Source organism: Corvus cornix, chromosome 3 (assembly GCF_000738735.6).
Source record: "Corvus cornix cornix isolate S_Up_H32 chromosome 3, ASM73873v5, whole genome shotgun sequence".
Classification (NCBI taxonomy): domain Eukaryota; kingdom Metazoa; phylum Chordata; class Aves; order Passeriformes; family Corvidae; genus Corvus; species Corvus cornix.
In genome coordinates, this window is record NC_047056.1 from 73,890,608 (window position 1) to 73,906,210 (window position 15,603).

Here is a 15,603-nt window from a genome sequence, read left to right on the forward strand (position 1 = left end):
CTCACCACTGCTGTGTCTGTTGGGAGTTTCTGTTGAAAATTTGAAAATATCCGAATATACTAAGACATGCAAAGCCTGAAGCACTCCAAGTTGTAAATGAGAGTTATCTGGAGATTGTATCACTACATACTAATCCTGTTTTATGCTCTTCCTCAGGTGTTTATTACCAGTTGCTGCCAAACAGAAAATAATGGGCTAGATAGATCTTGGTGTGACACAGAATAACTTGTTTATTTTTTGTGGTTATGTAGTTTCAGGTGTTCCCAACAAACATTAATGTAGCTACAAAGGAAGCACTGGCTGCTCATGGCTATAGTTGACTAGATTGCCTTGCTTTGTTTGTTTTTATGCTGAAGTTTGGTGGCTTAATCAATACAGCCAAGCATGATGAATTACACATTTAGCTAAATATTTTCAGTGGTTCTGAAATCCTCTCTACAGTCTGACCTTAGTGATTTTCAAAAGGCATTGTTAGTCCTGGTGAGGCCTGGCACAACACAGCCAGCACTGTGTTTCTGTTGTTCCCTTGACCACATGCCTGTAGCATTGTGAAACTGACAGTCTAGGTCATGTTAAACAGGCAAAATTAATAGATCACAGGATTTGGCTAACTCCAAGGAAACAGTTGGCATCCATTATTCCTCCTGATCCAGTCTGAAAAAGAGCTTTTGAGAGTAAGAGAGCAAGAATTGCAGGGTAATTGACCTCGGCAAGGTAATACTTACGCTCATCCTGGCATTTTAATTTCATCTTATTCCCATTAATTCATCAGTTAAACTAAACCAGTATTTTGGAAGTTAGTCTAAATTCTAAAAGTTGGGGTTTTTTAAATTGATTGGAAATAAAGTATAGCAATAAGATCACTAAAAAGTCAATGATACTTTGAAGAAAAAGGCGCTCATTACTCTCTGTTGTGACTGCTGCACCAAAGTGTCTATACTTATCAGCAAAGATGAGAGCACAGAAACCCCTCTAAGAGACACCCCCAGGGCAGCACGGTGAACACAGCTGGCTGTGCCACCTATAGGGGTTCTCCTCTATAAACCAATAACTGAAGAGAAATAAAATTCTAGTAACATTTGTTACTTCTGCTTCTTATCTCTCTGAACTTGAGAGGGTGTATTTTTAGTGCCTCTTCCAACTATGCAGATTGCACTGCCAGAATGGAAGAGCTATAGGATAAGCACAAATTGCTTGCAATACCAGAAATTTCATTCCTTTTTCCAGATATCCTACACAGTCCTGAACTTCTGTGCTAGGACTTTAGCATTCTGGAGGTCAAAGCAATTTACCTTTGCAAGTTTCCCTGAGCTGCTACAGCATTAAATAAATTTTTAAAAACCCCAAACTTAAAGTTATGACTATGCAAATTTTTAGGTGGGGATGGGTTGTTATGTTTTTTAAAGTTAAGACATGAAAATTACTGAACATAAAATAAGGAAAGGAGTTTGGTTACTTCCTTGGACACCTCCAATTTTCCAGCCTAAAATGATTCTATCTCTGAAATAGTAACTTCAACTATAGGCACATTCTCACTTGATACAGAGTTGCTGAGAGAACAGAAGTTGTTGACTGAATCTTACAGCATTCTGGGCTCAGAAGCAGATCTGCATGTAAGAGTGGGTATACTTTTAAAATAAAGAATCATACAGCATTTTCAACAGTGAGTATCTTAGCATCAGGACAGTTTCCTTTTGTATTTTCTGACCAGTAGTTATGTTTTGGCCATATAATCACGTATTACAAACCTAAAAATTTGTACTCGTATTTTTTGATGACACAGCAACTATTTTAAAACTTCATCTACGTGTGAAGTTTACTAAACCTGTGCTTAGGGTTCCATGATTCCATTAGAATATCTGCAGTTTGACTATTCCAAAGTACCCAACACAAGTATTTGAGAAATAGTAATTTTATTTGTCCTTATCATCATTAGTTTCAACAGTCATAAACTACATCATACAAAAAAGCAGACATAATCAGACTTAGGTTCTCTTCATATACATTCACCAAAACCATAACCCAAAGTAAAGGTTGAAAGGTTGAGCAAATTTAATGTCCTCTGTTCGTGTTGTAGTCTTTGGGTATAATTTAAACCAAGCAGTTGATTTGCATGGCTATTTGAAGGTGAATGTCCATTTACACAAGAAGCCAGCAGTGAGCTTTATTATGGAACTGGAATGCGTGCAGTTTGCTAAAACCTACAAGCCATCCTGAAGCATTGATGAGGTAAGGGTTGGGGCAGTTGTCTTCATTTCTTTTCTGGAGGTTCATGTTTTACCCAGTCGTCAAAGCCACCAGCATACTGCTGAACTCTGAAAATATGCAGAAGATACCTTTCTCAAGAAGAGTCCTTCTTAATATTGTCTCTTACAAGGACACAGCAAAAAAAACAAAACCAAAAGTAAAAAATAAACACCCAAAACCCCACAAACAAAAAACCCCACAAAAACCAGATTTAAAAAAACGCACAGAAATTCTCTGCAACCATATACACTTGAACGTAGCTTCAATGAGCCAGATGGACATTCCTGGTACTCTAATACTGCCTGCTTCCATGCCATGAGTTCTGTAACTCCCTTCTTCCAAATGACACTGCTGGAGTTCAAACATCATGCAAGAAATAGCAGCTGGCTTAATGAAACAATTGCCGCTTCTTTTTTAAAAACAGGAGCACAGACTCGCAGCAGTGGGAGATTTACGTGTTACTGTGTCTAATACTTCAGATGTCACCAAAGAAACCCGGCACACTGATCTTTACTTCCTTGCAAACCTACGTACTCTATAGGTCTGACATACCCTGTGCAAAACTAAACTCTGGAAAACAAAAATCCAGCACGCAAAACAACGCTGACTCCTTCAATTAGGCAGCACGAAAAGCAGGTAATGGAGGATATTTTACACTTTGAAACAAGAACATGCTTCCGTGCTTTTGACTAGAATTAATAGGAATAGTCCAGTTCATAAACTGCAGTTCAGTGAAAACATGAGCAAATAACCAATGTCTTAGATTTCATCTGCAGTCTTCAAAACAGCAAGGCACCTTCCAAAGGTAGGTTTAACAATTCTGCAAACCAAATGCTGCATTTGATTTCACTCTATCATAATCTCATTGCTTTGTTAGCTATTGCCTTCACTGCTTTACTCCTGGCAAATAATCCAAAGATTTTCAGGAAGTGAAGGCACCCTTTGTCAACAGTGAACATTACAGGTAGAACTGCAATTCAACAAAGGGTGTGGTTTCATAAACTATTTAAGATTGTACTTCTACCAAAGCAAGCAATTCTCCACCCTTCCAATCTTCCTCCATCTCAGAACTAGTGCTTATGAAGCTGTATAAGGAAGAAGCATCTCAGCAAGGGAGCCCTAAGAGGCAGAAGGACCCTTCAGTGGCAGCGTGGTCTTGGAGCAGTTTGTGTCACCAGCGGCACATGCGCAGAGCTGCTGAGGGGTTGTTTCAGAAGGTGGTACACCTCACTTAGCTGGAACATCCAGTGTTATCTTTCAGTTTCAGTGGAGACAAGAGGAGGTGTCTAACTCAAATACCAATCATTTTGTTCATATTCCACATGTAAACTTTTACCCTTGCCCACAAGGTGAGTACGTGTTCTGCTTCATGGGGGGAAGTAGCATTAATCCCATCCTTACACACGAAGTCATACCTGCTGAAACCCAAGGACATGGCAAAACCAAGTGCTTGTTTACTTCTTGTTCCTGCCAAACAGGAGAAAACCACAGGGTCTGACTTGGATGGCATCTTTTGATTATACTGCTCCTTGAACTCTGCTGGGTCCATTTGTAGAGCTTCCATTAATTCACCCACTGGGAAATACAGAAAACAAGGTATTGTTTATTCTCCATCCACAGACAGGTTTACATTGCAAGACTTCCAATTGCTCTGGAGGAAAAGTTCAGCCTTATTACATGCCAGCAGCTTTCTAGCACCGTTCCTCTTTGCTCAGTCACCACCACTTGACTGCAGCCTTGCCCATTCCAGCCAGGAGGAACAAGGAACACCCGACGCCTGCACACAGCGGCGTTGACAACTTACGCGGTATGTTGATGGACTCCGGGATTTTTCCAAACTTGTCGATCTCCCACCTCTCCCGCACGTCAATGTGGAGGACGCTGGCCTTCTTCAAGTCTTTGAGCTCCTGGTAGGAGAGGTTCGGCGCCCCGGCGGCGCAGAGGCTGCGGCAGGTGGGGCCTGGCGGGGAGGCACAGCCGGTCAGACCCGCCCGCCCCGGACAGACCCCTCCCCGCCCGCCCCCGCTCCCCGCTCACCGGGCGCTGCCGCCCGGCTCCAGCCGCCGCCCGCTGCCCGCAGGGCCCGCGCCGCCCGCCACCAGCTCCCGAGCCCCATCCCGGCCATGGCGGCCGAGCAGCCAGGACCGACCCAGCCCCGCCACCCGCCCCCGCCGGCGGGGAGGAGACATCGCCTTCTCCGCAGGGGCGGGGGCTCGGAGCTTTGGTCGGCGCTGGCCCGCGCAGAGGATCGGGGAGCGGCACCGGGGGCAGCCGGGTCACACAGACACCGCCTCCGGTTTCGGTACATCCAGCAACTGCTGCCTTGCCTGGGCGGGGTAAATTCTACCGGCCAACTCAAACTGCTGAGACGCCTGGAAGTACCAAAGGCTGGGAGAGTAAACAGAGATGAGGAATTTTGATGCCAAATCTAATTTAAAAAAACCTAGCCTCTGAGTGTTATACCGAGGAGAAAAGGTGATTTTAGCACCAGCCTGCACAACTTTCACCACTGTCACTGTCCCCTTAGAGCCACAGGAGATGTGGTCCAGGCACCGGTCTCCTTTCTGGTGACCAGTGAGAGGATGTGCGGGAATGGCATGAAGGTGCATCACAGGAGGTTTAGGTTAGATATTACGAAAACCTTCACCCAGAGGGTGGTCAGGCACTCGAACAGCCTCCTCAAGGAAGTGGTCATGGCACCAGACTTCAAGAAGTGTTTGGACAATACTCTGATCCACATGGTGTGTGATTCTTATGGCTGTACTGTGAACAGCCAGGAGTTGGACTCAAACTTTGTGTGTGCCTTCCAACGCAGGATATTCTATGATTCTATGATCCCTAGTTTCAGTTTGGAACGCTTCAGTTTTGAACCAAGACCCTAGTTTTGTTTTTGAAAGCTGTCAGTCTTCCAGCCACAAGGACTAATGGCCAAGACATATGTGAGTGGAGAAATGAGGGTCCTTCTGTTCCACACATTTTAAATCAGTACTCTGTATTTACTGCATACCTTTGTAGATGTTACATACCAGCAATTCTATTATTTGAAAGCAGGCATGCTGGATCTTTTCATAAAAGATGCATTTTGAGGAGTATGTTGTGGAATCTTTACTAGTAAGAGTTTTCCTTCTCAAAACAAGAACAAAATATTTCTTTGTACTGTAAAGTGTGACAAATTGAACTTGGCACATATAACTGGTTCACTAGCTGCCCTTCTGCCAGCCTCTCCATATGGCCTCCTTAACAGGCATTTGCAAATTGCCTGTCTGAAGCAGTATATCTATAAATGAATTGAGGTTTTATGCATTTTCCATTTCCCACAAGGTAAGGATAGAACACACTGCTTCTAGAAATTATCTTTTGAAGGATAGTTTACTGTATATTTTATCTGTAGTAAAATAATGACCACAGTTCATCTCCACTTATTGCATGTATCACCATAAGGACCATAATGCGTTCAATGTGAAGCACCAGAACACTTGTCATATGAAATGCATACTCACAGGAAGATGCGTTTTTATGGTTTTAATTTGACCCTGGATCATATTACGTACAAAAGGAGAGAACACACTTGTTCTTGAAACTAGCTCGTTTGCCAAAATAGGAAGCATCCACTAGCTGTCTTGTGAAAGACTGAGAATTTGAGGTCAGAACAGATCAAGCTTGGGTAACTCCCGCAGCTTGGTGAGAAGGTGGGGAGCAGCACATTCAATTCTCCTTTTGTCTTCATGGCTGCACCCATCCAACCCCTCCTCAGCAGCTTCCTTCATTTCACCTCTTAGGACTCTCTCTCCATTTCACCCTCTCCATTTCACCTTTCCTTCACTTGACTCTCCCGTTCTACACAGCCTCCCGCACTCAAACTCAGTGGCACCCAACCCAGTTTCCACTAGCTCCTCCCTCCAGTGCTGGACACCCTTTACTCTGCCTGTCCTCGGCGGGGATATGCACATTTGATGTCCCTCCCACAGTGGGTGCCTCGGAAATCCACGCAGGGCCCAGCCCCTGCTGCATAACCTCTGGGCACGACTGTCCACAGCCCTGCGCGCTGGCAAACCCCCTCTTAGCGCACTACCCACAGGTACAAACCCAGCGCAGCGTCTCGGGGTCTTTCAGCAAAATTCAGACGTGAAGGTCACCCCACCCTTTGCACCGTCCTTGCCCCGAGTTTCCAGGGTGCCCCGCAGCCAGACCTGTCGCTACCTGTTGCCTCTCAGTGGGCCCCGGTGCGCTCCCGGGCGGTCCCGCTTCCCCACCGCTCTTCCCACCCGGGACACGCGTTGTGCCCTGGAACCAGCACCAACCCCGCTGCCACTCGTGCGGCTGCCCCGGGTTCCGCGGGGAGCCGCCCGCGCTGCGGCTGGGGCGGGGAGCGGCGCGGCGAGGCCGGGGGCGGAGCGGAGCGGAGCTTCCTCCGCCGCTTCCTGCCGCCGCCGCGCCTGCCCGCCGCCGCCCGCCGCTCCGTGAGTGCGGGGCGCGGGGAGGGGGCGGGCGGCACAGCGCGGGGGGTGCCGGGGCCGCGCCGGGCCCGTCCTGCGCAGCCGGGGGGGGGGGGGGGTCGCGGAGCCTCGGCCGCGGCCGGAGGGTCGGGCCGGGCCGATCGGCCTCGCCATGGCGGCGGCCGGGCCCGCGGCCTGCGGAGCCGCGTCCCTCGGGGCGCCGGGCGGGCGCGGGGCGCGGGCTGGGGGCGGTCGGAGGGGGCTCTGCCCCGCCGTGGCCCCGGGCCGGGCGGGCCGCCCCTCCCCGTTGCCGGCGGCACCCACGGAGCGCTGCCCGGCGCTTCTCCCGCCGGGCTGGTGGCCAAGTGCGGCTCGTGTTGGGTCGCCGGCGACGAGCTGCTGGTGGCGACCTCCCGCTGTCGGTGTGGAGCGGGTTAAGCCTGCCGAGACATAAGAACGGCAGCGCCGGGCCGCCTCCGTGACCCGCAGCGCGTCTCGCGGTGTGTTAGACTGAGGGCGGTCGGTGGCGGCGCCTGTGGCCGGGTAGAACTCGCGGCCCGGTCACCCGGCGGAGGGCACGGGGCTGCGGTGCGCGCCCGGCTCCGCGCTGCGCGGCTCCCGCGGCCCGCGCTGCCTGTGCCGGCCTGCAGCTGCCGCCGCCGCCGCCTCAAGTTGGTGCTCCGCGCCCGTGCCCGGGGATTAGATGACAGCCCGGTGCCGGTCCTCGCGGTTAATCTGAGACGTGGTGTTCTAAACCCATAGCTGCAACTCTCCACGTTTTATTTATTATTGGGATTCTCTGATTTGATTCCTTTTTTTTTCTTTCTGTCTTTTGCTGTCACGTGCTTTACTTTAGGACTTTGTCCTGCCCTTGCTATAGCTATGTTGCTACTTGTGCTGTTAAGCAGGGTATGCACGACAGCATATTAAACATAGGTGCAGTAGAATGAAGACATCAAGAACATAGAAGCAGATGGCAATAGCTGCAGGTGTAGCACTCTATTCTAGTTGCATGTCATCTTTAACTACAAGTATTTCCCGATTCCATTAAATAATCCTCATACAAACATAAAGAGTGGAGTTGTATTTAAAGGATTCTTTCCCTTCTCATTTTCTAGCTTTTTAAATAGAAGCATAGTAATGGCACGAGCATGTGCAAGAATGAAGCAGAATATGCCTTTGTGAAATTGTTCTGGTGTTTACTACATTTGTAAATATTTTGTCAGATTTCTTCATGAAATATTGAAGACCTGGTGCTCTGTAGCTTTATTTCTATGAGGTTCACAGAACTGCAGCTAGTGTCTCAGGGGTTCTGTTTTGAGCATCAATTGTAGATCGAGGACAAGTTGTTCCACTTCAGACATGCCATCAAAACAAACTGGGGCAGTCTGTGTGGAGGAAGAAAATGGAATAAAATTTTTTGTTCTTGGTGGCAAGACTTAGACTTTCAAAGAGCTCAAACTAGTAGTAACTTACTGTTTTATCTGTTCTACCCTCACTGATTAACCAACTCCCACAACACCCTTACAGAGTAGATAGGAAGTTATATGCAGCCATTGTCTTCCTTCATCTGCTCCAGCTCAGCCCTTTAGGCAGAGGTACAGCAGGAGTCTTAGCTTAAAGTATTGTCTTGTGTGGGTTTCAGCCTTCTGTCTCACACACATGCTGCAACCACAGTTCCTTTATTTCTTCGAATTCACAGAATTAGCATTTCTCTAAAAGTCCTCTAAAGTAAATATTGCCCTTATTTTCTGTTATGACATCTTGGACTGCTTTTTCCCCAGTTTTTGGCCACATGGTTGTCCTGGCAGGGTACTGTGGGTTCACTGGTTACTCTCCAGCTGTTTCAGTTCTTATGCCCTCAGATTTTCTATGGTGATGGCACAGTAACGTTGGTGTTTGTATCATGGGAGTCCACAGTCTGTCATCTGACTGCCTTTTCACATACAAAGTTTTCACTTGCAAGCCAACATCATTAGTTATAAGCTATGGCTCTTTTTATAGTACTTAGGTGTTTTGCTTTTTAAGGGATGAGTTTTCTAGGAAGACCTGTGTTGGGCCACAAATGCATCTACCCAGATGTTTTTCCCTTTTGGTGTATTATAAAAAAACCCCAAACATTTAATGCAGGATAGAGAACATAAACAAAAGTTGCAATTTGCTTTATGGGGCTGGATGTTGACAGGTATATCTGAAATTTTCCATATAATTTTGCTATAAAATACTAGCAAAAATATGTCAGCAAAGTACTACTCTCTTTACCCGCTCAATGCTTTAATATACTCTAGTCATAAGCCCAGTTACAGAGTCTTTTCATTTTTGTTTCTGGACACATCTGGCTTCTGTTCATCTTTAGAGGTAATTTTTCTGTGGCAAGTGGTTTCAGAAGGAAATCTGAGGGGGATTGCACAGGATACAAACACGAAAGTTGATGAAACATGCTTAGCATGGGCAGCTGGATAAAGTGGATTAATGAAAGTGAGAGATGCTATGAGATTTTTACTGTCACTTGGAAAATTGTATCTAGCGGTCCAAAGCCTCTGTCTCACTCCTTGCTCAAAAAGTACATCAGTGTCTCACCCTTTTAGGACTGTGATACGACATCAGGATTGGCGTTGAGCTCCGGTGATGGTGTAGGATGTGTGATGTACCTTTGGGCTAGGGAATCTTGGAGATGGTGCTTTCAGAATTTCAGATGACATTTTCCAGGGGAAGAAGCTTCGCTGCCACTACCAGTCAGCAATTCTGGTCCTTTTACTGCTCTCGCAGGCAGCGGGGGCTCATTTTCCGCAGAGGTTTCGGTGGCTGTCAGAGCACGGAGCTTCCCGGCCTGCTGATGGGTGACACTGCCCGGCTGCTGACTGTGATGGATGTGGGGCCTGTTTTGATTGCGTGACACTTGGTCTAGTGGCGAGCAAGCCAAAATGCCACAGGTAACGCTTGGAACAGATGTCCGAAATACATCAGCTTGCAGCTTACATCAAAACATGCAGCAGTTGTGGAGGATCTGGCATTACTGATCCATACAGGGACCTTTCACAGATGTGTTTCAAAGCATCTTTGGACTTAATCTGCACATCTGTGCTGTTCCTTAATCCCTTTGGTGCAAGGCTGCTGTTGACAGCTGGACAGTTCTGTTAACATGAAAGTGCTGTCTTTCTGTTAGCATGAAAGTTTCTTTCACATGAAGTGCTAATTTTTCCCAGTATTCAGTGTATGCTCTGCCCTTTCAGTATGACACAGGTTTTTCTTTGCATTAGCAATATAAAATGATACAATTTTGACTTGAAAGTTTGACAACAAGTGGTGAGACAGCTGGAATTCAGGATACCTCAGATGAATTGAGAGATTGAGGTAAATGTGTTTTCCCCAGCTTCTTTGAATTTAGGTGCTCACTGATGAAATAATTAACAATACTGGTTCCACAGTTAATGGGCAGTCCTACTGGGAGAGCATTACCCGTATCTGAAATAGTACTGGAGATTATCTGTAGACTCACTTGGGTACATTTTATAGAGTAAGTATGCTTAGGCTGGTGGGTTTTGCATAATTTTTGTCTTGTTTGCATTCTAGTAATGCAACTGTAATCCTAGTTAATCAAGAATCAGAAAAATACTGTAATAGGTATTACACAAATAAGAACAAAAATGTGGCACTTGTCTGAAAGAGCTCACACCCCAGTTATAAGAAGAGGGGAAAAGTGATCTAGGCAGATGGAAGCAGTGATATGGTATTAATCAGTGCAGCAGGTTGTTTCTGAAACATACTGGTGGTCTGGTTTGTGTTTCTTATAAGCATCATGGTGAAGGTACAGCATGGAAAAACTCCCTAAGGTGACACATTTCAGCATTTAGTAAGTGAACTGTAGACATTCTATGAGGAGGGGCTCAGCTTCCGGGTAAGAAGTGCCAGATGATAAGATGGGAAAAGGTTTTGGGAAGTGAAGACAGTTTGCTTCTCCCACTCCCTTGCATAAAGATGTTGTGAAGTGGAATAACCTGGTTGGTTGGGCTGGTTTGGTTTGGTTTGGTTTCCCAAGGAAAAGTGATTTTTAGTTCATACTAGCCTTGTAACTTTTATTTGTCTTAGCTGTACTGAATTACTGTAAAATGCAATTTTTTTTAAAAGTAGCAGTTACTTATTTTAGGAACTACATTCAACTCTTGTAAGTATCTAAATATATACTTTATGAAGAGGGTCAATTTCTAAATATAGGAATATGAATGCTGTTAAATAGAGACTATTTCAAGCATATCTTACATTTAAAGTAGTCTAGGCACACCATAGATTTAAGTTAACAAATTCAGCACATTGATTTTTGGCACTCTGTCAAATCTGAAGCTTTTAAAATTAGATAGGCAGATCATTCTGCTGCTTTTGAAGTGGTTTGTTCTTTCTAGAATGGTGGAAATGAGCAGTTGAGTGAGGAGGTTTTGATCTTAATCAGGTTTTTGTAGGAAGACTGACATTAGGAGTCTTTTAAGAAGTGAAAAGTCAACTGAGAATAGCTAGTGATGGTGATGATTACACTTCAAACTCTTGTATGCTGAGCTCAAAGAATCTGACCACGTTTGGCAAGGATTAGTTCTTAGGTTTGTATGAAATGATTTTTTGAAAGGAAAAAGTTTAGGTTTTTCTAATCTAGGTTTTTGTATTTTTTGATTTTTCCCAATGAAACTGCATAATTTCTATTTAAGATTTTTACTGTGTGCCAAGTAGAGATGAGGGTAGAGCTAACATACCCTCTAAACTCAGGTTTTTCTACCACAAAAATCAGTGTCTTTTTATCTGTCAGATACATTAGTCAAATATCGTGTGCTCCATGACTTGATTTTATGTGTGCAAAATGAAGAACTTAAATGTATTTGTTTTTCCATCACAAAAGGAAACTTCAAGCAAGGGCTTGTGGTGGCTTTTCTGCATAGGAAAAGGAGGAGAGTCTGTCCCGTTTAGGATACTCCATAGTTGGTGGCTATAGACACAAAATACTCATTGGACAGAGTAAAAAAATATGAGAATGGGTTGGAAAGAGGCAAATCATGGGAATACTACCATGGTTTTTAATCTTCAGTGTGTCAAGTTTGTTTTGTCTGAATTGTTTTTCTCTTTTTTTTTTCCCTTTTCTCCTGCTTGTCCTGAATGGCTTGTGCCTATGGCCAACAATAAGCTATAAAGCATCCCTTTTGTTTTTTTCTTAGCTGTATTTTATGCTTTCTTGAATCTATGTTTGTTCAGGATTTTCATTCCAATAAAATCTCAAATCTTTTATTTCCCATGAACTGAAATATTTCTGAGAAGTTATTTCTGAAGCATCTTAAGTTTCTTCCTCATTTAACTCAATTAAATATAACAATCAAATTCCTGGCATAAACATTTTGATTTTGAAATTACGTTGATTGATGTTGATCATGTTTTTATTAAATGGGATCTTTAATTTGTAATGTTTGCAGTCCCTAAATGTACTGGAAAGGGCAGACAGTACTCCATATACACTGTGCTACTTGCATCGTAGATTGTGTGGAGTAGCTCATTGCTCTTACCCTTCCATCACACTGCTATGCTTTTCAAAATCAGGCACAAACCCTGGCTGGCTAAGTCCTTGATATGCTCTGGTTTTTCCAAGAGCTCACAGGTCAGTAAACATTGTCTGATGGATGTCCATCTATGTGTGTGTCCATGAAAAGTAATTAATCTAATGGTCCATGTTGTCTTTTCCTCTGCCTGCTCTTAGTGAAAGGAAACTGAAAAGTGTCTGGGCTGTGCAGTGTGAATGCAGCTTCTTACATCAGTGTTCATTTCTAATGCCATGTTGATTATGTTGGGCTTGAAGTGCCATGTTTTCAGTCATTGTGGGTATCAGCTGACGCTGTTTTTTCCCAGTGTCCTGAGGGTCCCTAGGATACGGGTCCAGCAGTGGTCTGTGTGTGCTCTGATCCAGGTCCTATCCCCTGTGCTGTCAGTCACCGGAGTTCACAGGTGGTAAAGGCTTGCTTGTATTTTAGCTGCTTGGGCCCACAATTATTTATCTGAGCCCTCTAAATGTACTGATATGAAGATCACTTTCATTGGGATGAAGTCTGTGGTTTGGACAGTTTTACATAATCTGTCCAAAGAGATCAAAATTGTTATGCTGAGATGAACTCATAGACTGTTTATGTCAACGTTGAATCACCTAAACACAACCATGTTCCTTTAGGGAGGACATTTTTGCTGTCTTTGCTACTGACTCTTTACATAATTTAGTGTAGGACCTTGTGTTTTCTCACAGCAGCTCTATAGGCCTTAGTGTTTGATGAATGTCTCGATTAATCTTGTGCTCAGTTAAGCGGCAGTGCGACAAGTGGTGATGGGTAGTTTCACATGAAACTTGGGTATATATGATAAGCTGCCAAGGCAGAAAGACACAGATGAAGTTGTTTGAACCTCCTCATGTTTTAGGGATGCCAGGTTGCATGGCTGCTGATGGACATTACGTGTGCTAACATCTGTTGGAAATATATAATCAAGAGCTGGAATATGTAGGTCTTTCTTACTGTATGAACAGGAATTGTGAACCCATGAAATCAGCAAAGCTGAATTCAGTGGCACTGTTCACTTGCATGTCTAAGCTTTATAACCATAAGTATAGGAAAATTTGAAATCTGTGATTTAAGAACATGGTATTTAATATAGTGTAAGCTAATTTCTACATAAATGTAGCATTTTGCAAAAAATGCATTGTGTTTTTGCAAGGCTTGAGGAGACGTGAAGCCGTTGATGCAAGGAAGCAGCAAGTAAAGATTTCTTTCATACTCTACAAAAATTTGACTTGTCCAAAGCAAATCTCTAATGGGTAGGTTCATGCAGAAAACCTCCAGCACTATTAGCATGTGTGGCAAATGCAGGGACATCTATCCAAATCTGTAGGAACTGGGAACAGGAACTTGGAGGTACAAATTGCCTGCTTCACTTCAGGGAAGGCTGTTTAGATACCAGTGGTGGTGGTGCTCTAATACCGATATTGATGACTGTTCTGCTGATTGGCTTGATGGATAAATAAGGAGAGGGAATATTGAATTCAACATAATGGTTGATTCCTGTGTCTCTCAGAGCTTCAGTGGTACAAAGGTCTAAACGCATATACAGAAAAGATTAAAAAACCTTAAGTAGACAAACCTGCTAAACTTTTGCAAACTTAACTAATTGATCTGTAGTAAGAATATACCTTTTGGTATTCCCAAATGTAGGGCGTTTTAGAGGTTTCCCATACCTAAATGCAGTAGCACAGTTGACAATCTTTGGTCCTGGTGGCTCAGGTGACACTACTAGCCTGTTTCTGGTGCACAATAAGATGTCATTTTATTTCTGAACAGAATGGCTCACATGTTTGCAGTGTATGAATATTTGACTATTTTATGTTCATATGCTTTGTATGTGAAAACAAAAATCTGTTTTTATGAACAACACTGTTAAAAGACAAACTGTAAACTAAGCCCCAGCGTCTGTCTGATGCACAACTACAGTCCTTCAGTGAATTCACATTTGGATTTTGATTAAATGACTGGTGTGTCAAAATCTCTGAGGATTTTTTTTTAAAGTTTACTGGCAAATATCTATGCTTTAATTCTGTTCCTCATAGGACTTCTTGATTAATGACACAAACTTCCTATGAGAGACTTCCATCTTTATGGATTCTCCAATGTTTAATAGAGGGGTCAGCTTGCACTCCAATCTGTTGTCCCTCATAGGATAGAACACTTTAATCAGATTTGGAAGACTTTTTTATTTTCTTATAGTGTTTGAAATTGCTCAAAAACTTTTAGGGAATGTGCCAAGGGTAAATGATGACTGAAACCTTTCATAAGGGATATATATTAAGGAAGAGAAACATTTATTTTGATGAAGTTTTTCTGGTATGTTATGGTTGTAGCTCTGTAATAACTTACTTTGCAATAGCATTATGAAGAAAATCTTGATCTCTCAAATATTTAACACCACTGCTTAGAAGTGAGTGTGTCCCCTTTGCCTACAGATACAATTCATCATGTTCTGTTAACTGATCTAGCGACATTCCTAAGACTTCCTTCCTGACACGTTCATACTCCTTGTTACATAGTAGCTGACGTTAGACCAAGTCTAAAACTGCGTTCGCCAGGTTCGAATGTGTGGTTTGATCTTGTGCTTTCAAACTTGCTACATTCGATGAAACATTTCAATAGCAATAACAATAAAGCCACCTCTGTTTTTCTTTCCTAGTAAGCAACAGATGCGGGTGAAAGATCCATCAAGAACCAACCCTGAGAAGCCAAAGAGAAGCAAAAGGCCTAACAGGCCACAGGATGAGGACTCTTCAGATGATATTTCAGGTAAGTACATTAGGTGATGTTTGTCCTGAGGTTGAGGATTAATAACTTCCATGTTGACTGATGAAAACCACAAGTCATGGTACCATGAAATACTTTTCTTGCTTGAATTTATAACAGAAATATCCCCAGTCAAGTGTTTATGACATGATCAGCTGTTACGCTGCATGACTGCTCTGAAGGGCTGGAGAGTTGGTTGATCTTCGATGACAACCTCTTCAAAGCAGAATGGTCCTTTCCTCTCCATGTAAGGTCAAGCACGTGTGGCAGGAGGCTTCTTGGCTGAACAGGGAGCTTCCAGCTTAGCGCAGAGGGGAAAAAGAAGGGCAGAGAGGGTGGAGACAGGTTTGGGCTGCCCTTGCAGAGGTCTGGAGTGTGCAGGATTAGGGATTAGGTAAAGCAGCTTCAGTTAGATTTGGATCTGATGAGGGATGTGAAGAGTAAGATGAGCCTGTATGGATACAGTGACAGTAAAATGAAGACTAGGGTGAGTGCAAACCTCCTGTGTGAGGGGGCAGGGGTCCTAGGGACACAGGAGGAAGAGGCTGAGGAACTCAATTCTTCCTTTGCTTCTGTCT

General features: G+C 44.0%; 2 protein-coding genes across 5 annotated transcripts in view; one reads left to right on the forward strand and one right to left on the reverse strand.

Annotated features, from left to right (window-relative positions):
* Positions 1–1,896: 1,896 nt before the first annotated feature.
* On the reverse strand, positions 1,897–6,313 carry TSTD3 (thiosulfate sulfurtransferase like domain containing 3). The gene is made up of 4 exons (XM_039569564.1): positions 4,285–6,313; positions 4,052–4,207; positions 3,663–3,822; positions 1,897–2,315 (listed from the first exon to the last, which is right to left on the reverse strand). Exons 1-4 carry the CDS (start codon positions 4,553–4,555, stop codon positions 2,252–2,254), a joined length of 651 nt encoding a protein of 216 aa, XP_039425498.1. The 5' UTR covers positions 4,556–6,313; the 3' UTR covers positions 1,897–2,251.
* A 345-nt stretch (positions 6,314–6,658) lies between these two features.
* USP45 (ubiquitin specific peptidase 45) overlaps positions 6,659–15,603 on the forward strand; it is a 52,810-nt gene continuing 43,865 nt past the window's right edge. For 3 of the 4 annotated variants that reach the window (XM_039569559.1, XM_039569560.1, XM_039569561.1), the window contains exons 1-2: positions 6,659–6,707; positions 14,919–15,028. In XM_039569559.1, the coding sequence (XP_039425493.1) occupies positions 14,929–15,028 (100 nt within the window). In that variant the 5' untranslated portion in view covers positions 6,659–6,707; positions 14,919–14,928. Of the gene's footprint in view, positions 6,708–9,598; positions 9,617–14,918; positions 15,029–15,603 lie in introns of those variants that run through there. The other variant, XM_010403611.3, reaches the window with a different exon arrangement.

What these genes read in the sequence shown, in the direction of transcription:
- TSTD3 (XM_039569564.1), bottom strand. Translation starts at nt 4,555, where the DNA reads ATGTACCGAAACCGGAGGCGGTGTCTGTGTGACCCGGCTGCCCCCGGT. An exon ending in GGAGTCCATCAACATACCGC is followed by an intron (nt 3,823 to 4,051) that starts GTAAGTTGTCAA and finishes TGTATTTCCCAG; the next exon opens with TGGGTGAATTAATGGAAGCT. An exon ending in ATGTCCTTGGGTTTCAGCAG is followed by an intron (nt 2,316 to 3,662) that starts GTATGACTTCGT and finishes GCATATTTTCAG; the next exon opens with AGTTCAGCAGTATGCTGGTG.